The 22,512-nt window shown below is 29.8% G+C and overlaps 2 protein-coding genes across 3 annotated transcripts; both read right to left on the reverse strand.

Moving 5' to 3' along the window:
* Positions 1-823: 823 nt before the first annotated feature.
* Positions 824-4,902, reverse strand: LOC118045915 (cytokinin riboside 5'-monophosphate phosphoribohydrolase LOG3). The gene is made up of 7 exons (XM_035054666.2): positions 4,633-4,902; positions 4,125-4,222; positions 3,962-3,992; positions 3,233-3,332; positions 1,729-1,799; positions 1,461-1,604; positions 824-1,179 (listed from the first exon to the last, which is right to left on the reverse strand). Exons 1-7 carry the CDS (start codon positions 4,768-4,770, stop codon positions 1,087-1,089), a joined length of 675 nt encoding a protein of 224 aa, XP_034910557.1. The 5' UTR covers positions 4,771-4,902; the 3' UTR covers positions 824-1,086.
* Positions 4,903-14,032: 9,130 nt separating this feature from the next.
* Positions 14,033-16,481, reverse strand: LOC118045916 (RNA-binding protein CP29B, chloroplastic). 2 transcript variants are annotated; one of them, XR_004687063.2, is made up of 5 exons: positions 15,917-16,481; positions 15,430-15,531; positions 14,895-15,191; positions 14,358-14,498; positions 14,033-14,268 (listed from the first exon to the last, which is right to left on the reverse strand). XR_004687063.2 is itself a non-coding variant. In XM_035054667.2 (5 exons), exons 1-4 carry the CDS (start codon positions 16,274-16,276, stop codon positions 14,436-14,438), a joined length of 822 nt encoding a protein of 273 aa, XP_034910558.1. In that variant the 5' UTR covers positions 16,277-16,479; the 3' UTR covers positions 14,033-14,268; positions 14,389-14,435. The 2 variants fall into 2 exon arrangements, 1 of the variants encoding a protein (XP_034910558.1); XM_035054667.2 differs by having other exon boundaries at positions 14,389-14,498; positions 15,917-16,479.
* Between the last annotated feature and the right edge of the window lie 6,031 nt (positions 16,482-22,512).

Consider the following 22,512-nt stretch of genomic DNA (forward strand, 5'->3'; position numbering starts at 1 on the left):
TTCCATCAAACTATGTAGGTGTAAAAATGGACTATAAGCTATATGTATATTGGTGCTAATGTCAATTTATAGATTATCTAATGACTAGATTGGTTGGCACGCATCATGCCATGAGCCAAACCAAATTTTTTCTTAACATTAAAAGAAATATTTAGACAATGATAATATTTTTAAAGAGGCAAGAGAAACTTCATAATTAGGTTATTGATTTAATTCGATCCAATAACCCCATCTACATTTTATTTGAAAAATTACTCTAACTATCTTATAATTTGATGTTTTTTTCCACTTTACAGTCAAGTTTTTTGTTATTATACTTTACAACCTAGGTCAAAGTAGATTTTAAAATAGTATCATTACCACACAACTCGTCCTCTCTTTTTGTGTTAACATTATCTCATCTCACACTCTCTTTGTTAAAAAGCACAAGCTCCTTCTCAAAACCCGGCTGCTACCCATCAAAACCTTTAACCTCCCTAGCCATCACAAGTCCCTATCAGAGATTTCACCAAAAGTCACCAAAGAAATCTTAGTTTTTCTTTTCATCAAAATTGTTATCTACTGCTGCTGTCCATATTAGCCAAATTAGTACCAAACCAACCCGTGGGTTAGCATGTGACATTTATCTCGTAAGTAACTAATTGCCAAAGTTATCTTCTCATCCGTATTGAATTAAGTCAGGTGAAACAATTTGTCAAAACTCTTACTCTCGATTTTTTTTTTTTTTTTTTTTGTCCAGAGCTTTTAAAAGCAAGAAGGATGGAGAAAGAGAAACTAATTGATTAAGAAATGAAAGAAAATGAACTTGCAAGGAAACGAATAGGCAAGTGAAAGATAGTTAACACTTGGAACATAAATTACTCGACATTTAAAATGGGAATTTTCATATGCATCTAGTACTTAATTACAGCTTAACAGAAACACCAAATTCACTAGAAGGGCTCTTAAGAAGCTTAAACATATTGAGATTAATTGAAATAATTTACAAAAAGAATTTCCCACAACGGAAATTTCAATACTGATTGTCCAAAATTGGCTCCTTTTACTTCCACTCCCATCCACTCCTTTAGTGCAATCTTCCGCAAATCACCTAGAGATACCATGATTTTGAGAGTAGCCAAGTTGCTCAATTTCCCAGCTCAACTTCGACGCGACTCTTTCATGACAGGGGACGTACTCCTATGATATTCAGCAAGTAAACATGATGAACAAAATTTCAGTATTATCACTTGTATTTCACACCAAGGAAAGTTTTATTATTAGCCTTTTAAAAGGAAGATAATTAACCTAATGAAACAGGGCAAGTAGGCTTTTTACGTATCAGGTGTGTGCTATTTCGATGTAAAGTTAAAAGCATGAAAATATATTTTTTGCCAAGTTAAGATTAGTTAGATGAATTTGAGAAGTAAAATCTTCTAAGCTTAGGCAAGGACTAAGGAGATATGGTTTCGTTAGCAAACCTCCAGTTTCTTCACCAGCTCTTTTGCTGTTGGTGCAGAAACGATAATGTTGCGTGCACTGGGACTAATAAATCCCTCTTCCACAGCTTTGTCAATAAACGAGAGTAAGGAATTGTAATATCCATCAACATTAAGCAATCCAACCTTCACAATGTGGAAACAGGATGCACTGTTAGTTCCTTAAAATAGATGAAGCAGTTGAGACGTCTCCTGCAGATATTACAGCAGTAGGCATAACATGTATCAGTAATGTAAACATGGAAATCACCGGTTTGTCATGAATTCCGAGTTGGGCCCAGGTTATGACTTCAAGTAACTCTTCCAGCGTTCCATAACCACCTGTATTTAAAACATGTAGTATTTCAAAATTAACATTCTAATCCAAATTACTATATGTATGTATGTATATTTGTTACAATTTACTCTCCAGATTAAATAGTTGCAATAATGACCTCTAGGATAATCATTACTTCATTTCTACGTCTTGACCTCAACTTTTGTGGATTTAGAGTTGCATGGTTTTGTAGCTTATTGATCAAATTTTTCTTTTCAACTGCTATCTTCTTTCTCGATTTTTTTTTTTTTTTTTTAGGGGGGGGGGGGATTTGTCAGCATCCTGAACATAGTCTTCATAGCAGGGACATAATCTTCTGCCAACCCATGAAGTTGATAATGGCTCTAATCTTATCACGTTACAGAGTGGATGTCTTTCAAATTTTTACTGGGGTTGTGGATTCTATTACAAAATGGAGTCCATGAGAAGATAAATGGGCCATTCTGTCCAAGCATGTCTTCCATTTCCCATCATTGCCTATTAGGTACTGGTGCTAGCTGGCACAAATACACAGAGTGTGTTTGTGCGTTCGTTGCCCTCAATATGCTAAGAAATAAATGGCACTGTAACATTTACAGGCCGTAGAACTACATTAGAGGAAAGGAGCATATGAGCCAGTAGCCACAGTTGCAGACTTCACTATAAGCTCTAATTTTCAATGTAAGATGTTGATGGGTCAAAAACCTGGGTTTGAATTGTTTCTTTGTAAAAATGAGTATTGGGCTGGTGATGGAAGGTTTAAAAGGATGTGGTAAAAGAGGCTTAACACTGTTGTTTTCACAGCATTACAAGATGACGCCATTTATAGAAATAGCATACAACAGCAACTATAGCCTAGACCCTTCGTTTAAAAACAAAAAAATCCTAGACACTTTGTGCTAATTAAGTTGACGTTTTTAGACACTTTTGACAGTCAACGTTCTCCTCATTATTTGTGTGTGTGGCCACTTGTTTAGCGACACAAGGAGGATCAGGAAAATGAAAGAACATATCAAAAGGATAATGACATAAAGTATATAACTATTACAAATAAAGATCCATATTTCTTTTTCATTTCATATTTCATCTTGTAAAGGGGTTAACTTAAACACAATCAATAATCTGATGAGCATTTGTAGGAACGTATTTTCAGCGGTTCAGTTAATTGGGGCTCTTTTTTTTTTTTTTTATTTTTTTTTGTCTCTCTTCCTTTTTTATTCTTTTGTGAGGGTTAGGTTGTGCTTTTTCTTGAGTGTTAATAGTCAGCAATTGCGACAGCAGACAAAGAAAAGTGCTATCAGGCATCCTTGGAACTCCAAGAATCAAAACATGAGATATGGCCAATCTGACATTATAAAATTCGTAAGAAGGAAAGAGAACCAACTGATTGTATATATGATTTATTGAATTTCTTTCAAATTTTCATGCAAGTGTGAATTTTGCAGAGTTTATAACTAACCTGGTAAGGCAATAAAAGCATCAGAATGCTTAGCCATCTCTGCCTTCCTTTGATGCATATCTGCAACTGCCTTCACTTCTCCTACTGTTTCACCAGTCAACTGCAAAAGGGTACCACAGGCACAGTCAAAGAAAATAAAAGGATCAAAATTGTGTGTGCGTGTGAGAGTGTGTGTGTCTGGAATTTGGAGTGTTGTGTGGTGAAGCAATAATGAGTGTTTGCAGGAGCGGTGGACTCAATCCATAGTATTCAACTCAGCAACTTCATAGCCATTAATTCTTTAGCTTAAAAGAAAAGTAAATTCGAATTTTAGAAGAATCCAGGCAAGAAAAACACAGGAAGTAAATACTCTACTTGTAATGAACTAACCAGAGATGACAGTAGCAAATACAAACCAAGATTATATATGCAAAAGGTCTAATGCTAAGTGCCAATTACCAAGCAGACAGTGGATAAGGCTATGATGTATTCATCAGAGGAACAGAAGCCTTGAGAAACAAACAAAAAAATATATGTTTATACAGTGGAAAGATGGAAGTAGATGAAGAATGTAGACAAAAGCAAGGAAGAATATCAATAGGAAAGAAAATGAAAAGCCAAAAATCTATTTTTATTCAAATCCAGTAAAGAAAAATTAAGAAAAGAAGAATAAAGTTGGAGCCTTTTTCCTTGAAGAAAATATAATGAAAAGGTAGGAGACTTTATTTTTGCTGGGTCTAGCAGACATACCTCTCGAGGCATGAGCGTCTTCGGAATAACTCTGCAGAGAGACAACAATATGACAGAAAAATCACGACCCAGCTCACTGATTTTGTTTCTCAACTCATCTCAATATTATTTCAATGCATGAATTAGAAGACAAAATTTGGACATGAAGGAAAGGCTTGATTACCCAATAACATGACGACCACCATCATGAACAGCTTGTGAAACCAAACCCATCAAACCTATGCTACCTCCTCCATAGACCAGATCAATATTCCTTGAGACCTGCAAAATAAAACCACAATATAATTATCAGGAAACCAAAATGAGGTCTTTTCCAGGAAATCTGTTAATGTGGTTATGTATGGGCTCAGATATCCTTATGCAAAGAATGATGGATGGTCAAGTTTTTGACGAAAGAAAAATGTGTTCTTGTTTGTTCATTAAAGCATATATCCCTTCAAGAAAGAATTAAAAAAAGGGCAGAGTAATTAAGAAGAAAGTTTCCAAATTTAGCACAAGTAAAATGTCGAGACTCATGAGGGCCGAGTTACAAACATGAGAAAGCTTTCACAATGTTTATAAATTCATAGCAAAATGCTCTTTTATTTCTTGTTTTAGCAAAGAACAGAACATGCAAAGCAATGGGCAGGCAGAGACAAATAGATATATTAAAAAAAAAAAAAAAAAGGTACCAATTCGTTGCCAAGGTCAATAGCAGCAACTTGATAGCTAGTCTTCTTGCCTTGACTACTCCCGCAAAAAACACAAATCCTCTTGAACTTAGACGACATTGATTGCTGCTGCAGAGTAGTTGTCTCTATGATCTCCATTTTAGTTCTGATCGCTCGATTCACTCACAACTAAGCTTAATCAATTCATGATTCTTCCTCTTTGCCTACTTGGTATTGTTTGTGTATGTCAAACGAAAGGAAGGATGACCGCCTTGGTTTTGTTTGGTTTATTTCTTGGGCGGTAGTGATCTTGAGTGCCTCTGTTTGTTTGTTTATATAAACGTTTACACGTACACGTGATTAGTCCTCATAGCACGCTTGCTCTCCCCTTCATGTCGACTCACACATACAGCCTATGTAATATTGGCACGCGTGGACCCTTCTTTTCTTTAACCCCATCAAAAATATGAACACCCTTTCTTTCTTTCTTTCTTCCTAGTATATTGACAAGCAGTCAATATTATTTTTTAAAAAATATACAAAATATATTAAAAGTATAAAAAATATTTTAAACCTCTTGAGCGAGTGATCATACTAGACCCAAACAAATGGATGACAATTATACACTTTAGTTATCAGGAAAAAAAAAATAAAAATAAAAACAATCAATCACTGGCAACAATCCATTCATGATATGTCTATACACACAACACCATGTGGAAGAGGAAACGTCTATTCATCAATCTAGATGTCGTTTGGCCAGATTTGCAGAAAGCATCTCACGCGTCTCCTTGATTGCTTGAGTGTGAATGCGTGTCAATAGCTTTTCAAATAAAAAGAGAAAAGACAACATGAAAAATACTAAAACACCACATGCTCCTCTTAATTACACACCATGCTCAAGTAAATTTCATTGTCGCAATCCACAGTAATTTATATCTAAAGTTATAGTGAAAACCCCATGCCATTTAGCTTTATGTATCTTGGGTATGGCGGTCATGACAAACAATAAACAAATAGAGGACAATTGTGTATTTTAGTTGTCATGAGAGAGAAAAGAAAGAAAAAAACACAAATAATCTATCATTGGCGGCAATCCATCCATGATATGTCTACACACACCGTACCATGTCAAAGAGCACACGTCTACGCATCTATCTAGATGGTGTTTGGCCAGATTTGATCTCTAGAAAGCGTCTCACGCGCCTTCTAAATGGCATGAGCACTACCCACTTGCTGGGATGTATGAATACATATCAACAGCTTTTCAAATAAAACATAGAAAAGACAATGTGAAAATACTAAAACACCCCCATAATCCTCTTAATTACATACCATACCCAAGTAAACTTTATTGTCGCAATCCATAGTAATCTGTGTCTAGAGTTACAATAAAAATCCCTCGTCATTTAGCTTTCTTTATAATTTAACTTTTATTGTTCTTGTTTCTTTAGATTTGGAGTTCGGTATGGGTTAGAGTATTGATTGTTCGATTCTAATCCTATTTTGTTCAAATCAATGCAAAGTTAGATTTCAACTCTAAAATAGGGTGCATTAACATTAACATTAACAAATAAACTAAAACAACATCCCATTTTGCTATCTAAAATATAACTATCCATCAACAAGCACAAAATTTGTTTATTTACTATACATTTTGTTTAATTTTCTCAATTTAGTTCCTATGTCTTACAAGGTTTATAATCTGGTAAATGAACTTTTTTTTTTTTTCAATTTCATCACTTAAAGTTATATTTTTATGTGCTTAGATATTTTTTGTTCTATTTTCTCTCACTTACGCGTAAAAATGTATGTTGTTGAATGGTTTTGTGTTATTTATTCTATTCTAATCATGTTTTATTCTATTAATGATCAATTTTATTTCTAAAAAATGAATTGAGAGATAGAAGATTATAATTGATATAAAGAGATAAACAAAGGATTTTTTCATAAAAAACAAATAAAAGTTTCATTTGATCCCTTCTGTTTAAATTCTCTCATATTATTTCATAGAATTTAAATCATTAGATTTTTTTACTAATATTTATTTTAATTATCATAAGAAAATTAATTTTTTTTCCTATTTAATTTTAAATAAATGAATTATATTTGTATGATACATTATTAAGAATAAATCATATGTAGTTAACGATCATAATTAGTCTTTAAGATAAATAAGAAAAAGAAAATAAAATTTGAGAATAATAGATGGGGTGAAATATCTACAAGTACATCTATTTTTTGCTTCTTACAAGAAAAATCATATTTATTTTTTAGTTTTTAATTAACATTGTCAACTTTTTTACCATTAAAATCCTTACTTTTCAAATTAGATTTGAGCTTTTATGGTGATATCATCAATTAATTTTCAATATTCGATGAGAATATTTTTTTTATTTTTTATGTTAATTATTTTATATAATTTTCTCAAATTAGTTTTTAAGAAAATGTTTTATACGGATACATCAGAATTATGATGACATGATTATTTTTGTATTGAAATTTTATTTTTATGTGTTCTAAGTTTTTGTTTTAAAAAAGGAATTTTTCTAATAAAAAGGACATGTTTTTTGTTGAAAAACATTAATAAAAAGAAGGGTTTTTGAGGAAAAAAATATATTTCTTACTCCTTTATTAAAATCATTTGAATTCTTCTGAATTTTTGTTTAGTTGTGTTAGATTTTCATTTAGAAAATCCTACTACTTGTAAAGTCGTCCAAAAACAAAAGAAATGCATTGATAAAAAAATGAAATTTTAACTAAAAAAATATATTTTTCTGTATATTGATAATATTGGGATTATTCTTATTATCACAGAATTAAATAAATACATGTTTCAAAATCGGCTAGCAACAACATACAGGCATGCAATTAATTTCTTTCTATAACATTATTTCTATTTTTTTGCATTGAATTTTTATTTTTGGTCCCATCCCATAGCAGAGGGCGGGGCACGTGACGAATTATGTGTCCTAACAAAAGATAGATTGTGAAAGCAAATAAAGCCATTTGCCTATTAGAACCATAAAATTGTTTTTTATCTGTCCAGAGGGTGAAAGTTTGATTAGAACCATGGAAGAAAAGGCAGTTGGAAAACTGAAGAAGAAGGATCGTTTTAAACGAAGAAACTGGCATTCTTCTCATTTTACATCAAGACTCAAGATTCTTTTTCTTTTCTTTTTAATATTTTTTGGGTTACTTTTCTTCCCAAATGTCTTTTACATGTTGCTATTTAAAAATATAATTGAGGTTGCTTTTTAAAATACTTTCACTCATAAATTTATTAAAATAATAATTTTTTTATTTTTTAAAAATTATTTTTAGTATAATCGCATCAAAATATCTAAAAATATCAAAAATATATTAATTTAAAACAAAACAAATAAAAAAATTAATTTTTTTAAAACACAAAAACAAACAAGTTAAGCCAGAAATATACAGGAAAACAAGGTCATATATGACATTATAAGAAAACATGGCCACCTCTCTTAAAATAATGATCATTTATATGTGTTCAAACCAAGAAAAAAGGAAAAACATACTTCAAAATGAGGAAGGTGGTATGGGTAAAATCCAGAAATAAGAGATGATAGTATGGAGCCTTGTGCATTGATGATTGAAACAAGAACATGAGCGGGTTATGGCCTATCAGCCTGTGTACCCTCATCCACCTCCCTTGCTCGACACACCTGCTGTATGCAAAGGAAACTTTTTTATTTTTATTTCCTCTCCCCCCTCCCTCCCCCATATCCTCACCCCCACCATGGATGCATGCTGTGCCACGAATTGCCTCTCCTCCACCTCACTCCCCAGAAAAAAAGAAAGAAAGAAGAAGAAAAACCCACAATTTCTTACCAAATATACTTTCATTAAGCTCCACTTGCCCATTTCTTATTATTTTCTACAGTGTTGCTGCCAGGATTGCCGGAACTGAACCATGTATTATATTACTTAAAATCCGCAATCCCTAAGCTAGCCTTCATCTGGCTAAAGGTAGCTAGCTGTTCTTGCTTATGATATGTCTACTTCCAGCCCAGACCCCAAGCATGGAGATTATAAACTCGTAATTACTGTTCTTAATAGGGGATCGAGCGTTTTACTCGTTAACTAATTGTGTACCTCCTGCATGCGCACTCGACCCATGTTTTTGTGTGTTAGTGAGTGTCGCTTGTGTACCATGTTAGACCTAGTGCTGCTCGTGTTCCTTCTTCTTTATTTTATTTTTGTTGTTGTTGCTGCTGCTGTGAATTCTTCTGATTATACCATTAAACAAGGCAAACAAAAACCTGGAATGTATCATGCCTAGCTTAGTAAATTCCTGGTATATAATTAAAATCGTTTGACGTTATTTTAAGTGATAAATAGAATATTATCTAATCAATTAAAATACTCATCAAGTCCAGAATCTTAACATTTTATGTTTGCTAGCATTTACGGGATAGAAAAGATAGACTTAATTTCGATCTACAAGAGGCCGTGCAAAACCAAAAAGAAAAGGCAAACAAGAAGAAGAAGAAGAATCATGCTCATGCTTATACTGGAATAGACAATATGATCCAGTTAGACACAAATTTAAGGATGAACAACTCCTTCGTCCATGAAATGGCTTGCCAAGTACATGAAACTAAATACTGTAAACCACCTTTCAATTTGAATTTCCAATGAAAAAGTGAAAGAAAGGGTGCCATAATAGATTATGCTTGGATACAGGTTTCTCAATACGTATCTGGTAAGATATCAACGTCTTCTTCAGCAACCCTATATATATTTTAATTATCATATGACTAAAATAGAAAGAATCCGGTGAAGAAAGCCTAAGGGCCCTGGCAAAAACAATTCTCTTTTAATTTCTACAAGTAGCACGAGGAATTCCTTGAGAAGATATAAATGAGTAAATGTCTAGTAAGGATTTTAATAGTGAATCCTCCATACCCTGTAGTACTGTTTGCAGGAGGAGGGCACGCTAGCTGTTGAACAAGATCTGAAGAGTAAGATGAAGAAGATGTCTACGATCTGTCATCAACCTTCTAGTCCTACCAGCACCCGACTTATCCTTTATTACCCTTCCCTTCCCGATGCATGATTTGAATTTCCGTTGTATATATGCTCCCATAACTTCTTTTTTTATGCTTCTTTCAAATCAAAACTTCGATCAATGAAATAATGTTATTATATATTATAATTAGGTTTTTTTTTCTAATACTATTATGAATTCTTATAGCTTCACATAAATATTTACTGGTCAAAAATTACAATACCTTATTGTGAAACTTATATATTTTAAAAACAATTAAATATTTTTATTTTTATTTTAGATTATATTTAAGTGTTGAAATTAATTATATTATACTATTTCTAATTATAAAACCCGGACTAGCTCGATAGGTTGACTCAAAACTTGTTTGACCTAATTAGTCTGGATCAATCCAAGTTTAAGAAAAAACAAAGAAAGGATTGGCCTAACTTAAGCCGGGATAAAACATGGGTAAAAAACCATTTGAATTTTATATGGATTTTTTTTGTCAAAACAAGGTTGCCTTGATTTTTGTTTTTTATAAAAGAAGTTTTTAGGTCCACTCGAGTTGACCCTCCCGACTCGTGATTCAAACCTTGCCTAAAGTTGATTTTTAAGTCAAGTTTTAAAACTATGATAATAATCACTTTTATCTATACGTTGACTTAGGTCAACCTGGTTGACTTTCCTAAAACATGACTCGAGCTTTGCCTAAAATCGACCCAAAGTCAAGTTTGAAAACTATTATAATAATTATTTTTATTTTTGTGTTAACATGGCTCAACGATCAACCTGACCCATGACTTGAGCCTTGCCTTGAGTCAACTCTCGAGTTGGTTTTTAAAACTATGATAATAATCACTTTTATTCTTATACCAACTCGGGTCAACTTGAGTCAACCCGATCCATGACCCCGGTCTTGTCCCAAATCAACTCCCGAATTGGATTTTAAAACTATGATACTAACAATCTTTAGTATTACATGTCGTAGTTGAACAATTTTAGAATTGAGAGGTTTTTACAATGATATTTTAGAAATAAAAAATAATAAATATTGTTTCCAGAGACATGTGCCCTCCATACTCCTATTTTAAAAGTACAAAAGTTCACTTCAAAATTGTTTCGGGACATATTTCTTTTTATATCTTTATCTATATATCTTCAACCAAATATATTTTTATCTCCATTTTTTATGGAGATAGTAAGCAAATGCTACCTTAAAACTTGCCACATGTGTTTTCCTAATTTGATGGTGTGGGATTCAAACTCATTAAAAACTCTTCCATTTAATTAAAAAAAATTTATTCCGTTCCTTAATTTATTAAATTTTAAAATTAAGATCAACACTCTTGTAATTATTGAAAACAAAATGATGTATTTGTATTTGTAACTGCAAAAAATAGTTTCAAATGGGACCAAAACAGTTGAAGATAGCGTTTAGGAGCATAGTTGTAGTTGAAATTGTGTTTTCTAAAAATTTTATTTTTTTCTTAAAATATCAACAACCTTGATTGATAAAAAAAAAAAATTTAAAAATCAAGATTATAAATTCAATGATAAAATCAAAAATAAAAAAAAATTATAAAAGTGCCAATAACAAAACTTTAAAACTAGAACATTAAGGGTCAAAACTTAAAATACCATCAAATATTGAACTAAATAGCCAAATTAAAAATTCATAAGTTCACAAATTCACAAAAGAATCCAAAATAGAAATAAAAACCAAGTGAGTGAGGACCAAATTTGAAAAAGGAAAAAATTTGAAAAAAAATCAAAATCAAAATACACCATTTAATACTCAAAATGTTAAACCCAATGGGTTAACCCGTGACCCAGGAGACCCGAGGCTTAAGCCAGCCTGGGTCTTAAAAGTAATTGGAACCAGGCATGAAAAATTTTTGATGCTTTATATTTAATTCAAAAACAAAAATCCTCATAAAAATTAAATTTAACAAAGCCCACAAAAAAAAAAAAAAAAAAGCTTTGGGTAACACATGTTTTTTTCAAAACGAATGGAAAATCACATAGGAATTTAAAAAAAAAAAAACATTTGAGGATGAAACCAAAAGAAAATGGGAAAATAACCAAAAAAATATAAATGAACTTTTTAAATTCAGGTTAATCTCTTAGAGTTACAAATCGTTAAATTCCAAAACTATGCTCAATTAAAAAGCTCAATATAAAACAAAATAAATATTGAAGGGTGAGATAAATTAATTTAATTAAAAAAAAATCTTTTTAAAAGGCAAGATTTAACAAAGAGCACCAAAAAAAAACCAAGGCAATACTAGACCAATTTGATATTGAAGGGTGAAATATATTAATTTAATCTACTTAAAAAAATTTTGTTTTAAAAGAGGTAGATCCAACAAAGATTAAAAAAAAAAAAAACCAAGGCAACCGTGTTACTCTCAAAAGGTCAAAAATATCTCCTTGAAAGTGGAAAAAAATACCAAATGATCAAACAAAAAAACTCGAGTTAAGCCAGCTTAACTTTAATTGTCCGCGACCTAAGATATGAGATAGAAATAACATCATAAAAAAAAAAAAAATCAGAACAAATCATGAAGCTCCAGGCCTAATAAGTCAATGTCAAATGCTGAAAATGAAAAAAAAAATTAAAAAAGGATTTAAAAAAGACCAAACTTAAACTAGGTTAATCATTGAAATTGGTGGACTAGGTCATGATTGTAAAAGACAAACATGAAAAAATAATGAAGCAAAATTATCAATGAGATAGAAATAACCTCACAAAAAAAAATCATAACAAATCATGAAGCTCAAGGTCGAATAAGTTAATATCAAATGATGAAAATGAAAAAAAAAATTAATTTTTAAAAAGGATTTAAAAAAAAAAAACCAAACTTAAACTGAGCTAATCATTGAAATTGATAGACTGGGTCATGATTGTAAAAGACAAACAAGAAAAAATAACGAAGCAAAATTATCAATCATAAAAAAAATTAAAAGAATCAAAAATAAAAACAATGAGGACTAAATCATGCACAAAAAATAATTAGGGATTAAATTTCAAAATAAAATAAATGAAGAAAATGATATAAAAAAATAGTAAAAAAATAATGACCAAAATTGAAAACAAAAAAAATAAATTAAATTCTAAATGATGAAATCAAAAAAAAAAAATTCAATGCAAAGGATAAAAAATAACAATCAAAAAAATAAAAACCAAATTGGATACAAAAATTCTATGAAATAAAATGCAAGTTGATGAAATTGAACTAAAAAAAAAAAATATTCAAGAAGTCTTAAAATCAAAACAATAAGAATCAACTTTAGAATAAATACTAACAGGAAGACACATTTAGATTTTTAAAAACTTAGCATGAAAACCAATACACATGAGAGAGAAAAAAGAAAAGGAGAAGAAAAAACTTTTATTGTGGCCGAATGGTCGCCAACTAGTTCAAACACACCAAACCAACAATTGCACTGCCACCTGATGCTTCAAATAACACAAAGGTTGGTGAATTTTGACCATTGTAATATGTACTACATGCCACTCATTTGGTGGGGTGTGTCAGTTTTTTATATTGATTTATTAATATTTTAATCATTTAAATTACTAAAAAAACCCATGAGAGCATCCAACTATTACAAAAAAAAAAAAAATATATGTGGCTAAGACAAAAGCACCCTCCCTTGCCAAGTTTAAATTTTTTTAATGTCAAAGTCTAGACAAGTCATTTTATTGTAGAAAAAATACATAGACAAAAAATTTGTCTGTAAGGCCAAAACTTTTAAATTTATAAAGATACCATCATCCTTTAATTGTGTAAATAAAATTGAAAATACACAAAAAAAATCCTAAACAAAAAGCCTATTTTCTTAGCTTTTTAAAGTGACGAAGTAATTCCATTGTATATAAAAAACAAAATTTACTAAATTATCCTGATTATTTAAATAATAACATTTTGATCATTTAACAAATTTAGCACATTCAAGGATAAATTAGTCAAGAATTCACAATATTTCTTACATGCTACAAGAAAGCTCAGCCATTTTAATTTCTTCTTCTTCTTTTTTTTTGTATATATATAAGATACAATTGTCATTATTAAAAAAAAAAAGTTAGTTTTTAAAAAAAAAAAACATTTACATGGAAAACTGATGAAAAATTTGGAGAACATCCTTTAGATGTTTTCCAACCCCAAGCTTTATCATGGAAAAATAAGTCTTTTCCTTTTTCCAATTTGTAAAAATAGTACATTTGAACACAAACTCCATTTTGCATGTTCTGTTTTCTATATTTCTTGGGAAAATGGTGTATCACTCCATTACTGAACACACCCATGCAACTACTAGTCTTATAGCTTGGAACCTGATCCTGAATTTGGATTTCGCTGCAATTCATTCAACAATGACAAAGCTCTTCTAGCACAATCCATATAGCAAAGCCAAAGCACTAAATAATTCACATCACCTCGATAAATAAACTACATTCATGTTTTCATCTGGATCACAGTATTTAAAACATACATCAAAAAATTTCAACACATTTAATCAACTCTTGTTCATCTTAGATACATCTCTCAAAGAGCCCGATGACTCTCCCAGGCACAAGGAGCATATTCAAAGAGGTTGCATGACATGAAACATACTGCAACTGTGTATCTCCCAAGTCCCTGCAACCGCAATTAGATATAATATAAGGAACCAGCTGGAGGATAGGAAATAAGTTAGTTCAATTTAAAACAATACTCATGTTCACAACCAGACTTGAAGTGCAATGTTTGGACAAGTACCGCCCAAAATATTTTCTCAGGGAGAAGATCAGGAAAAGATCTAGCGCTCAAAATTGACGCCTTGGCTTAGCTTCTGCAACTGAGACCCGAATTGCTCTGCCATCCAATTCCTGCACCAAACAAATTTTACCAAGTGACTCTTAATTTGTAGCTAAATACACTTTGAAGTGCATTGGTGGAGTAGCAGTAGCAAGTGTCAGATTTGACATTATAAACTTCTGAGTTGCATTTTCACAAAAACTGCCAGACAATTACCTTTGTGTGCAAACAAGTCCTTAAAATGAATGCAAATAAACTGTATTACAAATTTAATCAAAAAACATCAGGCACATGAGAACCAAAACTCTCAAAGGCAATGAGACAAAAACACAAATGATTAGCACTATGTTTTAACCACAGAACACCAATTGCAAAACTAGCAATTTTAGGATTTTAGTTTCTGCACATGGTAGCCCATTTGAAGAACAAGCACATATCTTCAAGAAAAATGGGAATGATATACTTACAGCGCCATTTAGGGAGTCAATGGCATTGTCAACCTCTTCAGCAGAACTATAAGTAACAAAACCAAAGCCCCTTGATCTACCACTATCCCTGTCATAAACAACTCTAGCATCCATCACCCTCCCTTTCTCTCTAAACAATGTCTCAAGTGCCAAGTTATCAACATTCCATGAAAGGTTGCCGACATAAACACGATTGCCAGAATCAAATGATTCACCACCTCGAGGCCCTCTTGAAAAGGAACTTTCCTTCTGAGGAGGAGGTCCAAAATTCACCCTCAATGTCCTCCCATCGAGTTCCTGCATGATAATCACTTAGATACAATAAACCTAGTTTGTATGCGCATGGCCTCATAAAAAAGAAAAGAAAAGGATGCATTAATGGGGCAAAAACAATTTTTAAAACCACCAAGCAAGCTCCACTGAGTTGCACTCCCACCAAACAATCTCAAGCAAAAGTGAGTACCACTTCAAACCCTTATAATTAAATTTCATAATTTTGCAAACTATCTATCCATCTTTGTTTTCATTGACTTACATAGCCATTGAACTGTTTAGTTGCTGCTTCAACTTCTTCAATAGTCGACATGGTCACAAAACCAAATCCTCTGCTTCTCCCAGTTACCTTGTCATATATTACCTTCCAAAAAGTAAAAAGTTTAGCACATCAAAGCAGATGGTTACTAATCTTTCAAATAAATCCAACCTCTAAAAGTCAACCATGAGGATCCAAAGAAAACATTTCATTAACTATACAAGCAATACCTATGTAAAGCTCATAGCAAACTAAAATTTTATTCGTTAAATTGGCTTCACCAAGAAACCATAAAAAGACACTATCTTTAACCATATAAACAGACCCAACAGTAAAACACTCAATACAAAAATCATTACATTAAAAAAATGTTCCAATTTACAGGAAATATGAAACAATTCTAACCTTAAAACACTCATGTTCAGAAAGAAGCAAAGCTAAAAGAGAAATAAAAGTAGGGTCATAAAAGAGAGCAAGAGGGAGACAATACCTCAACCATCTCAACATTTCCAGCGGTTTCAAAGAGACCAGCTAGCCGGGCACTGTCAACATTAAAAGGAAGATTTCCCACAAACAATTTGAGGTCTTGAGAGAAACTGCGCTCGTCCCCATCACTCAAGAACTCCTCTTCTTGTCCGAATTCAGATGAAATGGCAACATTTTTTAGAAACCGAGAGGACAGAGGCTGTTGCTGGTGTTGAAAGGAGAGGAGGAGAGAAACGGGCTTGAGAGAAGAAGTGAAAGAAGGAGATAGAAAAAAGAGTGAATTGGGTTTGCTGTAGAAAGATTTTATGGTATTTGGGTGATTGAGCGATGGGAGGATTAGTGAAGAGGCAGATGCTGCAGACATGGTTTCTCTCTTGTGCGTCTTGGCTTAGTTTTGAAATGAGATAAGGTTTTTGGAGGAGGAACGAACGAGGGAACAGGGAACGATATTTTGAAGTGAAGCGAGGTATTTATGGGCACTTAGCCTGTGGGGCGTAGGGTTTGGGCCTTTTTGGTTCCGAGGATGTAAATGGAAATTGGGGAGTTTGGTAATAACGTTGAAGAAAGCAAGTTGCAGAGACCGTTCAGGCAATGGCATTGATGGGATAACAAAACCCTGATTGTAGATTTTTATGATATGATTTGGGTAAAGGCTTGCCCTTCTCCTTTCCACCTTTTTTTTATAAATATATTTTTGTTTAATTATACAGAAAATAAATATTTATAAGAATTCTAATCATTTCAATTTTATAGAAATAAATTATATTGAAATCCATTTTTTTACTCATGTACAATATAACATAATATCTATTCATGATCCAAGGATACTAATTTATATATTTTTAACTATAATATATATATATATATATATTATATATAGTTTTTATTAACATCAATATTTTTTAAATAAAAATATAAGACAATTAAAATAAATATTTGTAAGAATCTTAATGTTTTAATTAAAAAGGAAAATTATGTTTTTAAATAAAGACTCTCTTTTTTTATTCATTTTATTTTGATTTTGATGAAAAAAATGCTTCTATTATTAGAAGCATGATTCTCAAATTAAAACTTATCATGATATGGAAAGCAAAATTCAATAAATATATAAACACACACGTGGTTGTATTAAAAAATAAAAATATAATAATTAATTTGAGAAATATATATAAAAATTAACAATAAAAATAACAAAATAAATATTTTATTATCATTAAATACTCATAAATAATTTTTTTTTTTAAAAAAAAAAAAGCTCTACATATTAGGTTCATATATAATAATCCATAAAATAATAGATAATATACAGTAAAAGCATTAATTGATTCAAAGATTATGACATAATTGGAAGATTTTTTAAATATTATTTCAATAATTTTTAACTCCTATTTCAACATCCAATGACTAAAATGTAAAAAAAAAATGATTTTTATGACTAAAATATAAAATATAAAGCTATAATGATCAAATATGAAAAACTCATAAAATAGAGGGATCGAATTATATTTTCCATGCTCATATGGATAATTGTTAGTTTAAGGTAAATAAGAAATTTTAAAGAATGTGTTTAGTTTAAGGATAGTTGTAACATTGGCTAGTGTTGAATTGAATGGATAAAAATTGGTACTAGTAGTATTAGCTTGCTAGTTGGACCTTCATTACTTATTATAATGACCTCTGGATTGAAAATGATTGGTTTCTACCTGGTGCACTTCGTTATCATTTCTCTTGTTGACTCCTTTTCTTTTTGGTTAGCTTTAAAAATATCTTAGATTTTTCTTATCCTCTGTAAAATCCCGACTAAAAATAAGATAATAAATTTAACTCAAAAATAAAATGGATTATATTAAGATTTATGAAAATTAAAAATTTATATTTATGTTAAGAGTGAAAAATAAAGTGGTAAGACACTTGTTAAGATATGAGAAAATCAATTAGAAAATTGTGAGGGGAAATTAAGATATCTTGAATCTTAGTTTTTTTGGTAGAAAATAGAGAGTTAAAGTTAGTGTTAGCAATTTAGGATGAAGGGGATAGGATGTTATAGTTTTGGAATTGGTTTTTCTTACTTTTGTAGCCACCTTCAATATGATCGATATCTTTCTTCTTCTTTCTAAAGCCCTTTTTCTTAGTGGGTGTGAAGATTTTACTACTCCCTATCCCTTGCTCTATATGCTCGGCTATTGCTACAACATCAATGAATTGTTGTGCTGAACTATCCATTATATGCTCGTAATACGATGCCATGAATGTATTTACAAATAAGATAACCATTTCTTTATCTAAAAAGTGGAAGATGTGCTTGTGCAGCCAAATTCATCCACTTTTGAGCATACTCTTTTATGATTTCTTTATTCTTTTTTCTAGATGGGACAAGCTGGTTCTATTATAGAAATATTCATGTTGTACTCATATTGTTTAATGAAAGCAACCACCGAATATTTCTATCATCAAATCTTTAAGGTATCTAGTCTCATATACCAGCTCAATGTTACCCCACTCAAACAACATGATTCCATATCACTTAAGCTAATCATCATTAACAATTTAACCTATATTGACAATTTCATTTTTATAATTTCCATCATTTAATTCTTTCATTAAGGGCAGTTTTAAACAAATTTTAAAGTTGGCTACTTCTAGCTAACTTAACTTAACTTGATCGCTCAAGAATACTGATCAATATTTTTAATATATCTAAAGTTATAGAATTTGATTTTACATGTAGTTTGTTTATTTTTAAAGCTAAGATAGAAGGCCGCATCTTTATTGAAGGGAAGAAAACTTATTTCTGCCATTAACACATCCAAACCTACTTATTATTGCAACATTTAAAAATTATCCAAAAAGATTTAATCTAACCCTCCCTTAATTTTTAACTATTATCTAGAGTTTTATAACTTTAAATTAACTAAAACTAGTCTTGTTATAAAACTAACATCCTTAACTACAACTTTATAAAAAAAAAAACTTTTTTCAATTTTTGTTATTTAGCCCTAAACTCAACTGGAAGTTAGGTGATAAAGCTGTCTAGATTTTCAATTTTTGCTTTTAACATGCATTAAAGTATTTTTATTTATTTTCTCACCGTTCAAAGCAAGTATTTCTCCTCTACATACTTTATAACATTTAAAGTTTTTTCATTTATTTTCTCACCATTCAAAGCAAGTATTTCTCCTCTACATATTTTATAACATCATTAACATAACACCCAAATAATCAACTCGTTTTTCTCACATCCTACTTAAAATAACAAAAACTCTCTCACAGAAAACACATTCACTTTCATTAACAGTCCTTCATCAATAATACTTCAATATTACATAAAAATTCCATAATCCCCTACAAGATTACATTGTTCATAATTCAAAACATAATCAATCTTTCCCTTACAAATTAAACACAAGATTTCTATTTCTTTTTAATTCATTCTTCATATTTCAACATATGTTATAATAAATACAAGCAAACAACATTCATGCATTTTTTTTTCATTTTTTCCCTTTATAGCTAACACCACCACCTTTAACAACACTATGATTGTTTCTTCATTTGTTCATTGTTCTAAATTGCTTTCATTACTTTCTATCCAAATTACATCAAACAAAGCATAATCAATTTTTCCATTACAAATTAAACACAAGATTTCTATTTCTTCTCAATTCATTATTAACATTTCAACTCATGCTATAATAAATATAAACAAACAACATTCATGCCTTGTTTTAATTTTTTTTAAAAAAATTTTCTCTTTATGGTTGACACCACCACCTTCAACAACACTAGGATTGTTTCTTCATTTATTCATTTTTCTAAGTTGCTTTCATCCATTTCTGTCCAAATTACATCAACACAAAGCAAATTTCTCATTCCCCCCACATCCTCACATGAACCCTAGTATATTTATAATTTAGACATCTATATTAATCGTATTCAATTTAACTTGGGTAATCAAGTCTAAAACCTCTTACCTAGTGATAAAATAAGCTTTGATTCTTAACCTGACAAAATTTCTCAATATTCCTTCTTTCTTCCTTTTGGTCGTCCCTTTGTCTCTCCTAAACTTCTTTCACTTATTCTTTTTAGATTCTTGCTTTGATGTTTTTTTCCTCACTACTTACCCTAAATCTTACCCAAACCCTTTAATTTGGAGTATTTCTACTCAATTTTGGTGAAGAAAATTGAGAAATATTCTCCCTATCTATTCTCTTTTGTTTTCAGATTTAGAGAGAGAAAAATTAGGCATTTATAGTTCAATCTATTGCTATTTATATATTGACCCCATTTTACTTAGTTATTTTATTTTATCTCCACTTTTTCTATTTTCTAACAATTAGTGCTATATTCTCTTCTTTATTATTTTTGTTAAATTTTATCTATTGTCATTTAATTCAATATCCTAAATTTAATTTAACTTATTCTATCTCCAAGTTAAAATTTTAATATTTCAAAAAACTTTAACTGAGGTTTTACAATCATAGTGGTCGGAATCTAGGAAAAAACAAACAACATTTACTCTAGCTTTCTTTCCAAAAATATTTGGGGCTGATGACACCATTAATATTAAAAAAAAAAAAGAGCCCTTGTTCGGGTGCTTTCTAAATAGGCTACATGCTCCTAGCTAGTTAAATCTAATAATGTTTGACCTTTTTTCATTATTTTTTATATGTATTTTCTTAGATAGTTTTTAACTTATATTTAAATTAATACCCTTTCTTTCTAATTTTTTTTTAATCTTTTGGTTTAACCCCTTTTTAAATAGAGTTTGCTTTTAAAAAAAAAAATATTTCTTATGTATTTAATTTTTGAAGAGATTATTCCAATTTATATATAATTGTTTTTTTTTTATGTTTTACATAAATGAAATTTATTTTTAAAAATAAAAAAAATATTTATTTTTGGATAGTATTTCTAATAAGTGCAACCTTGCATGATATTTTTTTCTTTTTGATTTTATTTAATCAATTTCATATGTGTGACTATTTTTACTATCATTTGATTATATAAAAAATTAATTTTAACAAACAAAGTCATTGAACACAACCAAGTAAATAACTCGTGTTGCGAGATCACATATCTTAATCTATATTCATCTTTCGATTTTTTTAGTAACATCTTTAGTTATCATTAATAATTTTTATTTATTTATTGACACGAACGGTTCTTTAATTATTTAATTAGATACGTGCATAAGCTTTTAAATATACACTTAAAGATTTTCTACATAAAAAATGCATACAAAAAGCCTACATGTTTAATTTTTTTTTTGGAAAAAAATATAGCATGCAGCTGCTACTAATTATTATACTATGCACTAAAACCTTGGGATGCAAAATAGGTGGATTTATTTATTTATTTATTTTCTTTATAAAACTTAATCCTTTAATATTTGCTTAATTTTAAATTTATTTTCATGAATTTTTTTATTTGTTTTTTATAAAATTATAGTTTCAAACAACTGTCTTAGCATTTGGTTTGTAATTGACTTGTGCTTTATTTCATGATTTATGTTTGTGATAGTATAACTAAGTAAAAAATAATATATTTAAAACAAAAAAAAGTTATTAAATCCAGTAGAGTCTATAATCTAAATCATGAATTTGACAGGTTAAGTCTCGAAATTCTAATTGATTCAATATATTATTATTTTAATATTAAAAAAAATCATTTTAATTTTTTTAAAAGATAAAACATATTTTTTTCTGATTTTATGAATTACTTTTTAATCTACTAAGTTAATAGAGTTATATTGAGATAATTTTTATATAGTTTAATTTTAAATCTCGATTAAATAAGGAGTTAAATTGAGATTTTCAATATTGGCATGTTAAATTAAATTTAATAATAGTACAAAATAATTTTTTACAATTTTAACATTTTTTTTATATTTTTTCTAATTTGAACCGTAGGTAACATAATATGAACTACTAACATTAATACTGCAGAAAGAAGACAAACAAGATGTCAAATATATATATATATATATATAAAAGATTTAGGAAAAAAGACAGGTGACTTTTCTTAACTTTCTGTACCCAAATTCTTATTTTATTACTTTTTAATAGACTTCATTTTTTATTCTCTCTTCAAGATATTTAAAAATAAATAATAAAAAAACACATATTCCTAATAAATATTATCATTATTAAACCTGACTTAATATATTAATTTAATAATTTGGTAACTTGAAGTATGTTTTGGATGAGGTTTTATTTCAAATCATTTTATGCATTAACTTTTCTTGTTAAATTCCAGTAACGTGATAAATTAACTTGTAATGTAATGAATTAATCAAACTTAAATGAGATGTAATCAAGTTAATTTTTTTTGTTTTAAAATATTAAAATAATATTGTTTTAACAAAATAATTTATCTTTTTTAACCATAGTTATCAAATATAGCCCGGGATTAACTGTGCTAGGGACCAGGTCGGGAGGTACACGGGTCATCCCATATCAACTTAGATCAATTCAGAAAAATTTAAAAAATATTGAAAGTTTTAATATTTTATAGAAAAAAATTAAAAAATAATTTTTATAAAATATAAGCTATATATGTTATAAATAATGAAGTTTAAAAGAATATTTTTTTTAAAAAATT

Source organism: Populus alba, chromosome 16 (genome assembly GCF_005239225.2).
Source record: "Populus alba chromosome 16, ASM523922v2, whole genome shotgun sequence".
In the NCBI taxonomy this organism is placed as follows: Eukaryota; Viridiplantae; Streptophyta; class Magnoliopsida; order Malpighiales; family Salicaceae; genus Populus; species Populus alba.